The following is a 15,620-nucleotide window of genomic DNA, read 5'->3' as shown; positions in this document are numbered from 1 at the left end:
AAGGAAAAGGGGCAGTCACAGTAGGTACTAAGCTTTTTTTGGTTCATAGTAGTCATGTCACTAGGACGCATAGTTTCCGAGGATTAAGCGAAAAACCGAAAAGTGGTACCTTTAAGCCCCCCTCTCCCCGCCGGCTCAAGGGCTAAGAGCGGGGATTTTTGCTATGTTCAGCTCCTAACTAGTCTAAATAAAGTCCCGAAGTCAGAAATTGTGTTCCACGGATTTCCATCTATAACACTGCACAACAAAATTGCAACTTTTGGCTGATGATTGACTTTCATTACATGATGTTTACTAATTTGACGTCGCTGATTCTGAATCTGCCGTCCATTTTTTCGTAGCAGCTCTTGTTTACGTGTTATAGCTTTCACTCAAAAATTGCTAAATTTCAGTCTTAATTCGCCGACAGTTCAAAAAATACTATGTTTTCTTTGTATAATTTAATATGGTAGCATTAAGAAGTGTTTGTGTGAATTATCTAAATCAATTTTGTTTCATTTGCGGAGAGGATATGTTTAAATAATCCGTTTAAATGTGACAAAGTTCGTAAAATTGGCTTAAAAAAAATTGTTTGGGGACCCAGTGGAAATGAAAGATAAGTCTTGAATTCCGCAAAAGGCGTGGAAAAGATGCGTTGAGTTTTTACGTTTATAAACAAATAAGAATATGTGTAGATTTAGGTACGAAACCGCTATGATCTGAAAGGAACCCTTGAACCATCGCGACGACTGTTATTTTTATTTTTGAACAAAAATGGTATTAACCAAAAAATATTGAACTAAATAGTAATTCCTTGCATACGTTTGGCATGTAGACGTCTTTTCAACCCTAAGAAGTCACCTGAACCTCATGTTGATACTTCACATGAGGATTTTGAGGCGAAAACTGTCAGTGTGGTAGAGACTTTGAATGTGACCCGAAATTTTCAAAACCATGTAGCCAAGATGGTTTAAACGATCGTTTTAGAGATTTAGGATCTTCAAGTCTTCCGAAAAGACATGGAATGAGTTATTTTGGCATTTTAATTTTTTTTTTGGAAAATCCGAAAAAATCTTACTATTCTTTACACATCGAACAACGTATGAGTCACTTACAAACATGTTTTTTTGGTTGGATGTAATATAAACATCGAATTACACTCTCTTCGCAATCACCTGAACAATTTTATCACAACTCTTAAGGATCTAAGTGAAGAACATGGCGAGCAAATCCACCAGGGCCTTCGTACGATAGAGGGACGCTATCAGGGCCACTGGAATGCACACATGATGGCTGACTGCTGTTGAATCATTCAGAAGAGCTGTCTGCCTTCAGCATCAGCAAGGAAGTCAAATAAAAGAAAGTTTTTTCAACTTAACAACTTCATAAAATAGGATCATCTCTAAAAAAAGAGTGTTTTTTTACAAAAAGACCCAAGTGTCATATTTTTTTAACCAGAGCTGATACAGATATTTCAATCACAGATTTGAAATCATCATTAAAAATTGGACTAATATCATGTAACATAACCCAATCAGCATCAAGCCCTTTTTTCCTGTGTACCCTTGGCTGTTCCCTTGATGGTACAGTGGAAAATAAATTTTAACTGCTGTACTCTTGGCCGTACGTGAATTTGGCCACAAAGTAAAAACAAATGAACTAACATAATGGACAAAATAATGGAAAAACTTTTTTAATTTCATTGATATAAGCAACAATTTGCTCACAAATTACAATTGCACTTGCACTCACTTCGTCGGGAATCGTAGCAACTTTGCTTGAAGGTGATCGAACAGCCCATTCAGCACTAAAATTTCCATTAAATATGCAAAGTAGGTCGTGGTCAAAGAACCTGGATGCAAGCGGCGCAGGACCGGTCTTTGTGGAAATCCTTGGGGGAAGCCTTTGTCCAGCAGTGGACGACTTTCGGCTGAAACGACGACGACGACGATGCAAAGCAATGAAACTCCTACCTGCAACATTTCGAAGAGCTCTGCAATGGCAAAGGTTTTGAAGCAATGTAAATTGATTGTTTGGAATGAAAGCACGATGGCACATAAAAAATCTTTGGAGACTTTAGATAGAACCTTAAAAGATGTAATGCTTTTATTTGATGACGAGTTGCAGAAAACACAGAAAACGTACACAGAAAAAAAGGGAACAAAGGTATTTTTTGATGATATAGGCCAGGAGGCGTAAACATTTTTGAACTTTTAGAATTCTAATTAGCGAACGAAATCGCATTTAATATTCTTTGACTCTACATCTTCTAATCAAAACACATGACGACTGATGAAAGAAGTTGCGACAGTTCAGATGACGTTCAAATATATTGACAAACCAAGGAGGCAATAGGAAGTTAGAAAACCACATTTTTAAGTTAAGTCGACTGTATCTTTTATATTGACTGGTATTTAATTAATACTAATTCAGTTATTAAAACACCTTAATATGGTCGTATTGGATATTTAAATATGCAGGAGTTAATTCAGATGTGAGTTTAGTTGTATATACTTACCTATCATCGAAACCGGTATCTCAAATGACAGGATATAGTATAAAACCGGTTTTTTATTCGTTTAAGGAAATAAACAATAGGCTAAAATTAGGGGACCACTATAATTATTGTCTAGATATTGCAGAATAATTAATACTTAATTTATGTCTTAAAGTTCAAAAAAACCTAATTAGTTATTTTAATTCATTTAGATGATAAACATTTAATTTAATAAATACATAACATGGCCCGCGATAGAGTAGGCGCGTACTTGAATATTTCCCTACATCAACGTCATAATTATTGCTTTTTATATTAAGTAGAGATTAGTACGGATGTAAAATCCAACGATGTAAAAATCGGATTGTGTCTCATTAAGCTGCCTTACTTGTAAATCAATTTGTCACGACGAATATTAATTAGCTGGGTAATACATTTGTACCTATTGGGTACTGCCTACTATTACGTAATTAATACGGACATAGAGCCGGTAAGTACGGTGAGTAACGACCGAATTGTCAGAATTATCTAGAATATTTTTTGTCCTTAAAGGGATTCCCAAACTCAATGTCAAATTGAAAAAAAAAACGTATGCCTATTTCGAAATCACTTCATGTTAGACAGTCACTTATCCTCGGTTTTTCAGTCAGCCAATCAGAAACAAGTTAACGTATCATTTAAAATTCTGTGATAAGCTGTTGATTTCTGGCATCACTGCCAAGTCATCATACGTCATATCAGGTACTAACCTGAAACCTCAGAAACTATTCTGAGGTCACCCTCAGAAACTAACCTGATATGACGTATGATGACTTAGCATAATGCCTCACATTGCGTTAGTAAATAAATGATCAATGAAATATGGAAAATTAAGGGTTGAAATAAAACCAAAATGGGTTTCCCAGTTCCTAACCTAACCTAACTACGAGTAAGCAATTAACGCACATTTTTCTAACGGCATGGTGCTAGCAATCAATGATATACCTTGCAAACCAGTGACTTGTCACTTATGATTTAACGTTGTAGTATCGTAAATTAGTATTCTTTGACATTGTTGACAGGTATGTTAAGAATATTGTATTAATGTCCTACACAAGTAGAGCTAAGTGAAGTAATTCACTTCCTGAGATAATGCCGGACCCACGCCAAGGATCCGTAACACGACACGACAAAGCAATGTCCGGCTTTAAATTTATATATTGCGAATTTTATAGGAAGTAAATTAACGATTAACTGTGGACTTGTATTTCATTGACTTACTAAGTATATTATTATCATTTAAAAGTTATCGATACATCGCCATATTAGTCGTGGAGAATAATAATTAAGCTGCCAATTAGAGTCGGGGGATGTTAGTGTGACGTCCGATGCATATATTACTTCTTTATTTGGCTAGTAACTGTGAAAGAGTAAACTTGACCTTATCTTAATTAGTCAATATTAAGTAGAATAAACCTAGTCCATTTAATCTTATGTTGTGCAATTGAATAAATTGCGCAATGTTATTGTTTTCATCTGCTTTAGTATAAAAATATATCTTCAGGAAATAATAAACGCTTTGGAAGCTATACAATCGTACAAAACTTAATCACTTCCTAGTTATGTATAAATAACCTTATTTGGTTTAAAATCATCGAGTTATAGTTAAGTTGATGTTGACAGAAGACTCATGTTTCTAATTTGCACTGCATGATCCAATATATGATATCGAATCATTGAATATGTATTAAGTATGAAGGAAATAATGACGGATCTTGTGATTTATTGGTAGTAAAGTCTTATGAGACTAGCAACCGGCCCTGGCTTTGCGCGAGTATAGCACTTTGTAGAGCACGTGCAATACTCGCGAATCGGTCTTGTAGTGAAAGCAGTGTCAAAATTCTTACAGTAGTTTCTGAGATAAGCCAAACAGGCCAGCAAGGACGACGGACAAACGCTGCCAACAACTCTTATTAAATTTTATACAATTTATTCTGAGATTTCATTTAGAACAGAAAAATAATTGCTCTTTATGAAGATGGGTTAAGTAAGTTTACCCACCTATTAATTTTAATGGAGTCGATACTCGATTTTATTTACTACTAGCTAACCCCGCGAACTCTGTTCCGCCTTAAAGGCAATAAGTAAGCCATCGCAATTTTTCCTTATTTGCTCACCGTTTAGACCTACCCTTAACTACGACAAACATTTTAAAACCAAAATCAGCTCAATCGGCCCAGCCGTTCTCGAGTTTTAATCAGACTAACGAACAACAATTCATTTTTATTTATATAGATTTACAGCACTAAGCATAAGCAATTACATAAGAGGACCCAACAAATTGGAATGCAATAGGAATAGGACGATAATTATTATCATAAAAGTGATACCTTCCAGACAATGTAAGAAGAACATTTTTTTTAATATTAATGAAAAGACGCGTTATGTCAATTTCGGTATCTATCAATACAATATCCCAATATAGTTTACGAGTACCTATAATCTAAAATTAAATCATGAACTAATAAAAAAACCACTAGAAAATCCAGAAACAATGACATACAAGGAAGTATATAATTATGTAGTATCCTTACTCCCGCTTTTTATCAATTATGAAACAAAACAATAACTTTATGGAACAACAGTATTATTATATTTTAAAGGAAATCATTCTCTATTCATCACTATCTGAACTCTACAATAAATTACAAATCACAGATTTTGATAATCTGACCTTAGAGAGATTAATAGCCTATGATGAGGTTGCCATCAACATCAAACGTAAATACGTAAATCCATTTCAATTTACCCTTTCGCTATGAAATCTATCTGATCCAAATACATTCAAGTTAATTTAAGTGTAAAAATTTACAATGTCAATAAATTGGAGCAGCATAATTTAGGCGGCCTTGTCGCTAAAAGCCATATTTTCCAGGCAACTTACAGATAGACATTTAAAATTAAGAGCGAAGGCGATGACAAAAACTAACGAACCGTTAAGTGACCATAATCTGAGTATTAATTTAAAGATGTCACAAAAATATTAGAATATTAACAACTGTAAAGCCCAATTTTCTGAAACTTTCCTCCATACCATGATTCAAAGTACCTGCGAATTTCAAGCAAATTCAATACCTTTTTACCGAGATTGATCATTATTATTGTAAATTCCATAGCTATCTCAATAACGGTATGTTGGGCTATTAAATTAACTCTAGAGATTCGTCAATTAAATGCGAGTTATGTTCCATAGTGGTGATGGTGTGGAGTAGGCGTTGAGGGTGCTAAGGGTTGCCGCGCCGCAGGAGGCAGGAGGGCCGCGGCGCGCGGGGCGCGGCGTGACGCATGCGCGACGAAAGGCGCCGCGGGGTGGGAGGCGCGCGCCTAACACTATTTAAACTGTTCTTACGAACGGTCATCATGCATTGGTCTGTTTGCAATCCAAAGTTTAGTTAGCCTTAGTAGTCCGACAGCTTCAGTCGCAGACAGACAGGCTACAGCCGGTGGTCGGGACAAAAAGCTCTCGCAGACTTACGCTAGCTAAACGCGCAGTGAACTTCAGTTCAGGCAGTACCCAGTGGTGTGTTCGAAGCTCGATATGGCCGTCGCAGCTGCCCAGAAGAACCGCGAAATGTTCGCCATCAAGAAGTCCTACAGCATCGAGGTGAGGAGTGCTGCTTTCGCAGGATTCCCCCTGGATCCTCCAGGACCCTGCGCCTATTGCTTACCATTACGGGATAAGTTTTCAAAAGTTTTTATTGGCGGTAAATTCAAAGTTTTAAATGCCTAACAACAACAAAGTTTGTTTACATCATAAATCTTCATAATTATCTAAATGACCGCCCATAAAAGCAATTAGTTTAAATTGTTGTTATTACAAAAAGTCTCACCTTAAAACGACTTCGAGTTCACTATTTACCTGTTCAATATTATAATTGCACGTTTTAGATTTCTTAAAAACACATTGTTTTGAATAACAATATTGATTTGAGTAAATTAATAATGATGACAACATAATTAAAAAAATAAATATTTTAATACAACATAACGGATTTAATAAGCTCGGTAACTAACGTAAATAATGATTAATTTTAGTTAACTGCTGATTGTTAAGATAGATAATAACTATCGTGCAATTACGACATGACCTAGGAAGTAGTGAATGCATTAGTCAAATTGAATGTAGAGTAAACTGAAGCGAAACTTAAAGTTTCGTTAAGTGCAGCAGCACGACCTCCCGGAGTCGCACGTCATCTCCGTAATCGCAATTGCCTACTTGTTGCTTGTCAAATCCCATCGGCCTTGTACGAATAAGGTAACAATAGGCGGCTAATAAAACAGACGCGTTTATCATAATTATCAACAAATTACCGACAGCAATTTTAAACGCTCCACTGACAATCACATTGTTTACACTTAAAGAGACAAAACCTCCGAGTTGAAGGCAGCCGAAGAAATCGCGTGAAAGCGTTGTACAGAGATGATACCAGTTGGTTAAAGAATTTAAATGTTTTCACTGTACGTTCGGGTTAATTGCCCAAATCTGGTGAGTTCGGCGGGTCGCCGTCGGGCGCAGCGCGAGACACCCGTAATGTCATTATTCCGCCGCGTAATTAATTCACAATTAAGTGACACCGTGCTCGCTTTCTCGACAATATCACAATCGTCGTGTGACAAATTGCGCAACAACTCGCGCAACAATTACCGTAAAATGATATAAACTCATTGTTTGCTACCGGAGATTCCCCGGCGAAAATGCAATTCGCGTATTAAATAGTTCAGTCGCCCCAGAAAAATATTCCGTTAACGGTCTCATCATTGTCTTATTCGAGATTAATTACCATTGTCAATATTCAAGGTGCAACTCGTAATCGTTACCTCATCTCAATTAATTTGTTTTTGCATTAACTATGGCAGTTTCGTTTCCATGGCAGTTTCCAATGGTTCGTGGTCACGAAGCTTGAGCGATTGTTGCGAATTTTACAAGTATTTGTATAAATTCTAATTTAAATTGTTAATGTGTAGTTGATTTAAGATGTACCTATTCTGAACTGCGATGCTTTTGTTTGTTTAATGTGTTTTTAACACACAATGCTGTGCGATAGCCCGGTTTAAACTTACGTGTTATAATTATCATGTATTTTATAATTGGCGGATGAATGATTGTATTTCCTTGACCATCGAAGGTCGGAATGCATGGAGGTGCGACGCTCACCAGCCTACTGCAATGAGCTAAGATCGTTAAAATTCAATCATGTGACACGATCGCAGCACTTTAACATGCATATACGAGCAAGTGCACATAGAGGTAACGAATTACGACAGTCACCTTCATTCAAATCCTTTATCGAGCAAACAAAAAACAGTTAATTCGTTTTTACGCCGATTAGTTCCGTTTTAATCAGTTATAGCAACGTGCAAAAACAAAGGACCCGCGCCAAATTTGCTTAAAACTAATTCGAGGTTGAATTATGCCCTTGACCAACAGATTCTTCGCCGCGGTCGTTCTATCCACGTCTTGCTCACCAATCTGACGCTGTCGGTGACATTGTAGTTTATGTAACAAATAAATTAAGATATGTTTAAGTCATTCATTAATGGCTTGATTAGTTGTAGACATGTTGACGGCTAGTGATGATGAATTAGTCAATCAAATTGGCGTTCTTGGTTTAGATAATTGTAGGGTGGACACAGGTCAGTTGGCGGTTCTCGGCCCCGCTTAATTATCTGCCGACCGATTGGAACGGTGAAGTGGCCACTCGGACAAACCAAGGCTATATTAACCGGATTCCGAGTCCTGCCCGCTCCAGTTAGGCGGACCTTTAACTTCACAATACGACTGGCGTTTCCGCAATTCTGTTGACGGTCGCGAAATTTATTTTGCACGCGCGTTAAAGTTTTCAGGTGCAATTATGTGCTAGGCTACGTTACAGGGGCTCAGTAACAATCAAAGGTGATTAGTGCAACCCTTGACACACATAGGCCAGCGCGGCCGTTCTAGTGGAAAATGCTAGGCCTTACGCCCGCGCCTCTGACGCACCTCGCTCGCGACGGAACCGCTGCTCAGACAATACGGTAGACAATCCGACCAATACGATAACAATGCGTTTATTACGAATATAAATGTTATGTTACTCGCCACTTTGTGTAATCACGAGTAATTGAAACAAATTGCTCTAATTATAAACTGAAAGAGTTTAACCTACCGAATACACGTTGTAATGAAACACTGCAGTCGACAATCGATAGATTTACGAGTAAAGAACCTTTTGAGAAATAACTCTTGATTTAAGTTTAAGCTATTACCTAAGCCAGCTAAAGACTTAAAACGAGTGCCAGATAGTGCGTCAGCTTTAAGTTGGAACTTATAATTGGCCTTTCGAGCTCATTCGTCCAGAAACTGGTGTTCCTTTGTGAGATTTCCATCACAAGATGGAGTTTCCGGACGGGAACGGGGGGATAATGGCAGCACTTTACGCCCGTCGCAGGAAATAAGCTTAGGAACTTCGTAAAAGCAATTCCTACTCGCACATGAAATATAATGCGATGTGACCGCTTTATATTTATAAGGATTTAGAGAATCTATTTTTAGCCATCCCTTTGTGTTCAGCGTGGCGGATCAAATGACCTCTGGGCGCACAAATATTGAATTCTATTTAAATTGCAAATCGCTTGGCTATTATAAAAATATTGATAAAACATAGTGAACCTTTGTCTTTTTCATGGTATTAGAGATAAGTTAATATAATAAAGGTAACCAGTAGTAAGATTTACCTACCTAATAAAATTAGCATAGGAGAACAAACAAATAAATGTCGGGGTTTTACGCTGAGTTACGCGACACGCAAAAACCCATAGGGATGCGCCATAGACAGCTGACTCGAGTAATGACGTCAGAGGAAAGCGTGGATAGTCCAAGCATAGCTGCTCTAACTTATTTATTTCACATGACGCCTTCCTAAATTATTTTTTTCTTTTTGACAGAACGGCTACCCATCTCGCCGCCGTTCCCTCGTAGACGATGCACGCTTCGAAACACTAGTAGTCAAACAGACCAAGCAGAGCGTTCTAGAAGAGGCTCGCGCCCGCGCCAATGGTGAGTACCAGTGGACATAGCATCATTATTGATAATAAGAACAGGTAGGATAACGCTACCTAAATTCAAAACAATGGTTTTCCTGTAAACCAGTTTTTGTAAATATTCATCGTAGAATATTTTATACAATAGAACTACGACACTTACGTATCCCGCGAGTAGGTAATTACTTACTTTCCGAATGCGTTTACATGCAATCGAATAACCTGAAGGCACTTATAGTCAAAGTACTTGACATATCCATAGAAAGGTTCTACAGCGGTTAAATTATCTGCGCGGTTATCCTCTCGTTAAAACGATGACTGATCAAGAGCCCTTTTGATTTCAATTTAGAGCAAAACCAATTTATTTTTAGTTGTTTTTATTTGTTTTTTTTTTGTTGTTTATTGTTTGTTTATTTTATTTAATTTAGACTCTGGCTTGGACTCCGAATTCAACCAAGATGGAGTTTACATTGGAAACGGCGATAACTCACCAACTGTTGAAGATGGCACTCAGCAAGACGAAACGAAGAACGGTCAGCTTGGTAAATTTAAATAATTTTGATTTTGATTTTTGTTTCTTTGTGAATTTATTTTCATTTTATTTTTATTTTTTATTTTTATAGCTGATGCTGACGTAGGAGACGATGCTTCTAATGATGAGGGTCAGTATAATGCGTATAAATATTTGTCTGAAGTCCAAAGATATTTTAAACACAGGTACTATTTTGGTAATTTTAAGATTTTTGACTAATTTTGATTTTTGTTTATGCAGATTACACTCTAACCGAAGAGGAGGTTATCCTGCAGAACGCTGCTAGCGAGTCCCCGGAGGCTGAGCAGGCCGTCCAGCAGGCTGCTCTGCTGCTCCGCATGCGCGACGGCATGGGATCTCTAGCCCGCATCCTCAAGACCATCGACAACTACAAGGGTTCCGTTCAGCACCTGGAAACGCGTCCGTCACAACTCGCTGACGTCCAATTCGACGCGCTCGTTAAAGTCAGCATGTCCCGCGTCAACCTGCTGCAACTCATCAGATCTCTTCGTCAGTCAACTGCTTTTGCCGGAGTCAACCTCATGTCCGATAACAACATCTCCAGCAAGACCCCGTGGTTCCCCCGCCATGCCTCTGATCTCGACAACTGCAACCATCTTATGACCAAATTCGAACCTGAATTAGACATGAACCACCCTGGTTTCGCGGATAAAGATTACAGGGAGCGCAGGAAACAGATTGCAGAAATTGCTTTCGCTTACAAGTATGGTGACCCGATCCCATCGATCACCTACAAGGACAGCGAGAACGCTACCTGGCAGCGAGTGTTCAACTCCGTGGTCGATCTGATGCCTAAACACGCTTGCAGGGAGTACAAGGCAGCATTTGAAAAACTTCAAGAGGCTGATATCTTTGTGCCCCATAGAATTCCGCAACTGGAAGATGTGAGCAACTTCTTGCGCAAGCACACTGGCTTCACTCTGCGTCCCGCGGCTGGTCTGCTGACCGCCCGTGACTTCCTCGCTTCCTTGGCCTTCCGTGTATTCCAGTCTACACAATACGTACGCCACGCCAACTCTCCGTTCCACACCCCTGAACCGTACGTATAACTTCTATCTTTAAATAGTAATTTATTTTGTAGATTAAATTTCATTGTATTATATAAAAATGAATCGCAAAATGTGTTGGTAAGCGCATCACTCAACAACGCCTGGACCAATTTTACCAATTCTTTTTTTTAACGTTCGCTAAAGTCCAAGGACGGTTTTTACGGCGAGAAAAATTCGAATAATTTCCGGGATAACCCAGGGCGAAGCCGCGGGCGGAAAGCTAGTATTAAATAAAATAAAACATGACGTCAGAATCAAAAATATACAAGCCTGATCAAAATTAACGATTAAAATTTCTATTTACTTCACCTTGTCTGTTCTCTTGACGGAAATATTACGCAATATGTCCTTGTTGAATCATATGTGAATTAGGTCGAATCATGGTTTATGTGGAACGGCCCTAATTATGTTACCAGTTTAAATATACTTCCTCTTATTTTGTTCACTTACTTCCTTCTAGCTATCTATAACAATTTGCTTTAACATCCGGGAGCGGACAAGACCCGTCCGGTTGATGGAGCTGTAACGTAGTTAAATGCCCCGCTAAAATTTGCTCAAAGTTATTGCGTTTCTGCACAAAGTTTTAAACGTCAAAGGATATTTTATCGAGTTTCAAGCTAGTTTTACTAGAGACCAATATTTTGCTAAAAAGCAGTTTTAACGGGCTGTAGTAAACTTAGTGGACAATTTTGAGTCTTAATTTTCTTTTTTCTTTTCCAGAGATTGTATCCATGAGCTTCTTGGGCACATCCCACTTTTGGCAGACCCCAGCTTCGCCCAATTCTCACAAGAAATTGGTTTGGCATCACTAGGCGCTTCTGATGCTGAGATCGAAAAGCTGTCTACCGTAAGTTAATGTTTTTAAATAATGGCAATTGAATGTATAAGAATCATTGCAATGCGAAGTTGTGTATGTATTTAATATTGGGCCCAGCTCATGCGAACTCATTCATATATCAACTTATATATGTAAATGACTGTACGAACGATATCCATTGAATATTTTCTTTGCACAGGTTTACTGGTTTACCGTTGAATTCGGTCTCTGCAAGGAGAACCAACAACTGAAAGTGTATGGTGCGGCTGTGCTCTCTTCCATTGGTGAACTGCTCCACGCCCTCAGTGACAAGCCTGAGCACAGGCCTTTCGACCCTGCCTCCACTTCGATTCAGCCCTACCAAGACCAAGAGTACCAGCCAATCTATTACGTTGCCGAAAGCTTCGAAGATGCCAAAGATAAATTCAGGTACGGTGTGTTCCATTTAACAAAACAATACCTATATATTTTAAAGATTTTGTTGAATGCATTTATGAAACTTCTAAACCAGAAATTAATGTTTCTTCTGTTTACAGACGCTGGGTATCTACCATGTCTCGACCATTCGAGGTGCGCTTCAACCCTCACACCGAGCGAGTGGAGGTGCTCGACTCCGTGGACAAGCTGGAGACTCTCATCTGGCAGCTGAACACAGAGATGCTACATCTCACCAACGCCGTCAAGAAGCTCAAGAGCTCGCATTTCGAGTGAATACCTTACTTAGTACACATGGTTCAGTGCACGCGGCCTCGCCGCATTCTGTATAGCTAGTGATATTATAGAATTAAGACTATTGTTGGTGTGTGTATGGTGTGTTTGAGAGTGTGGAAACCATCTGATGGAACTACGTTGAAAACCTTTTTGTACCTTATTGTATTATTTATTGCCGAGTTCATTGCCCGGGCTTGGGAAACTGCACAAGCCTCCCGATTGCCCATTTACGGAGGCAGTGCGGCTTTTGCGAGACCTTAACTACTAGTATTATTTATAATTTAAAAACACAAGAAATGAAAATGGAGCACCAAAAAGCAAAAAATCAAACAATAAATATGTGTTTGAGTGTATTACGAAGTTTTATTTCCTAATTGACCTGTTTATACTACGCCAAATAATATTAAAATTCGACCAAAATACTCTAGACGATATTCATACTATTTTTAGAATATCGTCTTAGTAGGTATAATAACATTGGTAGTTATGTAGCATATTAAATTGACTGAGCATCTAAAGCCGCAATATTCAAGTAAGAAGCCTTTTCTTGGAATACTTTTAAAGTAATTTAAAGAATAAAATGAAATAAAGATTGGAACCAATCAGCAGAGGGAGCCGGGACGACGGCGCGCACCTGTAATAAGATTTGCCCCAGTCTCAGAGGAATATGATCAATTCTTACATAATAGGATTGTGAAATATACAGTTGCCCGTCTACTAATCGACTTTAAAAGCAATATCCATTTAATTAAATCATAACACTAAAAAAGTTTGCTCCTGATCTACATTTTAGACATATTTTTAAGGTGTTTCGGATACTTCCCGAATAATCCCAACTAATATTATAAATGCGAAAGTAACTCTGTCTGTCTGTCTGTCTGTCTGTCTGTCTGTTACGCTTTCCCGCTTAAACCTCGCAACCGATTTTGATGAAATTTGGCATAGAGATAGTTTGAGTCCCGGGAAAGAACATAGGATAGTTTTTATCCCGGTTTTTGAAACAGGGACGCGCGCGATAAAGTTTTTCTGTGACAGACAAAATTCCACGCGGGCGAAGCCGCGGGCGGAAAGCTAGTTAACTATAATTAATGAGTCTCAAATTAATATTGTCACAAAAAGTCCTTTGTTTCGATATAATTAGTGTTGCGGTTGCCGTAAAAACTTTGTGAATAATAATTAACAAAGAACTGGTTTATCGGATATGGAGCAAAGTCGCGCGTATAATTAAAACAAGCAAAAACGCATATTAACAATGAAGTATAGTATGTTTTATTAAAATAAAAAGGTCGGACTTGTGCGTTGACATTAAACGAGGCAAGCCGAGAGGCTCGGCCTCACCTGGCAAGGGCGCGGGCGCATGGCCTGTGTAGCTAAGATTGCAAGTTATTTATTTATTTATAGTTTGGCCACTACATATCTTTTGCTAAGCAGGTATTTAGCCACAGGAATCCGAGGAACGTCAACAAGGTCATACCTGTCCGCTGTTGCGCCTCATTAAAAACTCGGGCATAGGCAGACGTAATATTAGATCAGCTTAAATTCCGTGACAAAGTGGACTCAGCTTATTATGTAGGAATTTACATCGTCTTTTTAATTTACGAAAAGGATGAGTATGAGTACATTAAATTATGAATTAACTAGCTTTTCGCCCGCGGCTTCACCCGCGTGTTTAGTTTGTCACATATTATAGCCTATATGTTATTCTGGGTTAGTCAATATTTTTTTAAAGTTTCATCGAAATCCGTTCAGTAGTTTTTGCGTGAAAGAGTCAACAAACATCCAGAGATCCATCCAAACTTTTGCATTTATAATACTAGTAGGAAGTAGGATATTGAAAGGGAATTGTGAGGCATTTGCTCGTAAAAAAATCTTGGTTCTTATTTTTCTAACGATCTACATATTTCATTGTATCGTGGATTACAATAGGTGGCGCAAGCACCTATTAATTAGATTTATAAACCATTTAATAAAGTGAATAATAAGAGATTTGTACCAAGGTCTAACTTAATTAAATATTGAAAAAGTATAGGTATGTAGGTAGATAATAAAATTATCCTACGACTTGATTGTATTCATCATCAGTAAATATTCACAGAATTAACATCAAATTTATGACACCAAAGTTCAACCATCCATCTAGTAGGTAGCTACGATTTGTAGTTTCTGCAGGAATTCTTAGTAACAGACGATCGGAGACAATTACCATAAGTTGTAAATGATTATTTTGCTAATTTTATTTTTTCATCATCCGACTATACTAGTATTGTTTCATACTTTCACAAAACCATACATTTCGCTTTTAACAAGAGTTCTGCAAATTATTTTGTTTTTACTTATAGATGTACCCAATTAAGTATGTATTATATCAGAATTTGGGGAAGACAAGTGGGCAAACTTGGTAATAGTAATTTCATACTATGCATAAAGAGTAATTCACAAGGAATCCTTTCGCTGTACTACTACGTAGCCAACAGACGTAAAAACCATCGCAGAAACCCTTGAACGGAAAACACCATGATATCCAGTACACAACTTACGTAGGCTCGACACAAATCACACACAGACAATGACAACAATTATAAGTAGGATCAATTTCATTCAAGCACTTTGAAAAACTGGAGAAAAATGTAAAACAACATTTATTTTTAAATTTAATTCATTCATTTATAGTACTTATTGATATTAATAAAGTTTTTTCGAAACCTCAGCCAGACGAATTAATTTATTATTTCAAATTGGTTATCGTTTATCAACACAGCTTATCTAATAATATTATACATTTATGTTTCGACTGAAATGGAACGAATTTATTCCGTATTCTTAATTTGGTGAATTATTCGTTGCCGTTGCATTATGGTCAATTTTAACAGAACCAAAACGAGGTTGCCTTTAGTCTTTATAGAAGATTGTAGGTAATTTGATATACCCAACGATATGCAGAAAATGCCCTCAGAA

The 15,620-nt window shown here is 37.8% G+C and overlaps 1 protein-coding gene across 2 annotated transcripts; it reads left to right on the top strand.

Moving 5' to 3' along the window:
- Positions 1-5,861: 5,861 nt before the first annotated feature.
- ple (tyrosine hydroxylase ple) lies at positions 5,862-12,945 on the top strand. Of its 2 annotated transcripts, none has more exons than XM_028316156.1 (8): positions 5,862-6,119; positions 9,440-9,551; positions 9,964-10,068; positions 10,159-10,197; positions 10,308-11,127; positions 11,858-11,984; positions 12,154-12,383; positions 12,491-12,945. In XM_028316156.1, exons 1-8 carry the CDS (start codon positions 6,054-6,056, stop codon positions 12,663-12,665), a joined length of 1,674 nt encoding a protein of 557 aa, XP_028171957.1. In that variant the 5' UTR covers positions 5,862-6,053; the 3' UTR covers positions 12,666-12,945. The 2 variants fall into 2 exon arrangements, with proteins under 2 accessions (XP_028171957.1, XP_028171956.1); XM_028316155.1 differs by having other exon boundaries at positions 9,964-10,077.
- The last annotated feature ends 2,675 nt before the right edge of the window (positions 12,946-15,620 follow it).

This window comes from Ostrinia furnacalis, unplaced genomic scaffold (assembly GCF_004193835.3).
Source record: "Ostrinia furnacalis isolate ACB-3 unplaced genomic scaffold, ASM419383v2 OfSCF5444, whole genome shotgun sequence".
Taxonomy (NCBI): Eukaryota; Metazoa; Arthropoda; class Insecta; order Lepidoptera; family Crambidae; genus Ostrinia; species Ostrinia furnacalis.
The sequence above is the reverse complement of the archived record's forward strand: the minus strand, read 5'-3'. Positions and strand labels throughout refer to the sequence as shown.

Bases quoted from the DNA above. Each gene is read 5' to 3' on its own strand.
- ple (XM_028316155.1), top strand. From the start codon at position 6,054: ATGGCCGTCGCAGCTGCCCAGAAGAACCGCGAAATGTTCGCCATCAAG. The intron at 6,120-9,439 runs GTGAGGAGTGCT...TCTTTTTGACAG, and splicing joins AGAAGTCCTACAGCATCGAG to AACGGCTACCCATCTCGCCG. The intron at 10,078-10,158 runs GTAAATTTAAAT...TTATTTTTATAG, and splicing joins AACGAAGAACGGTCAGCTTG to CTGATGCTGACGTAGGAGAC.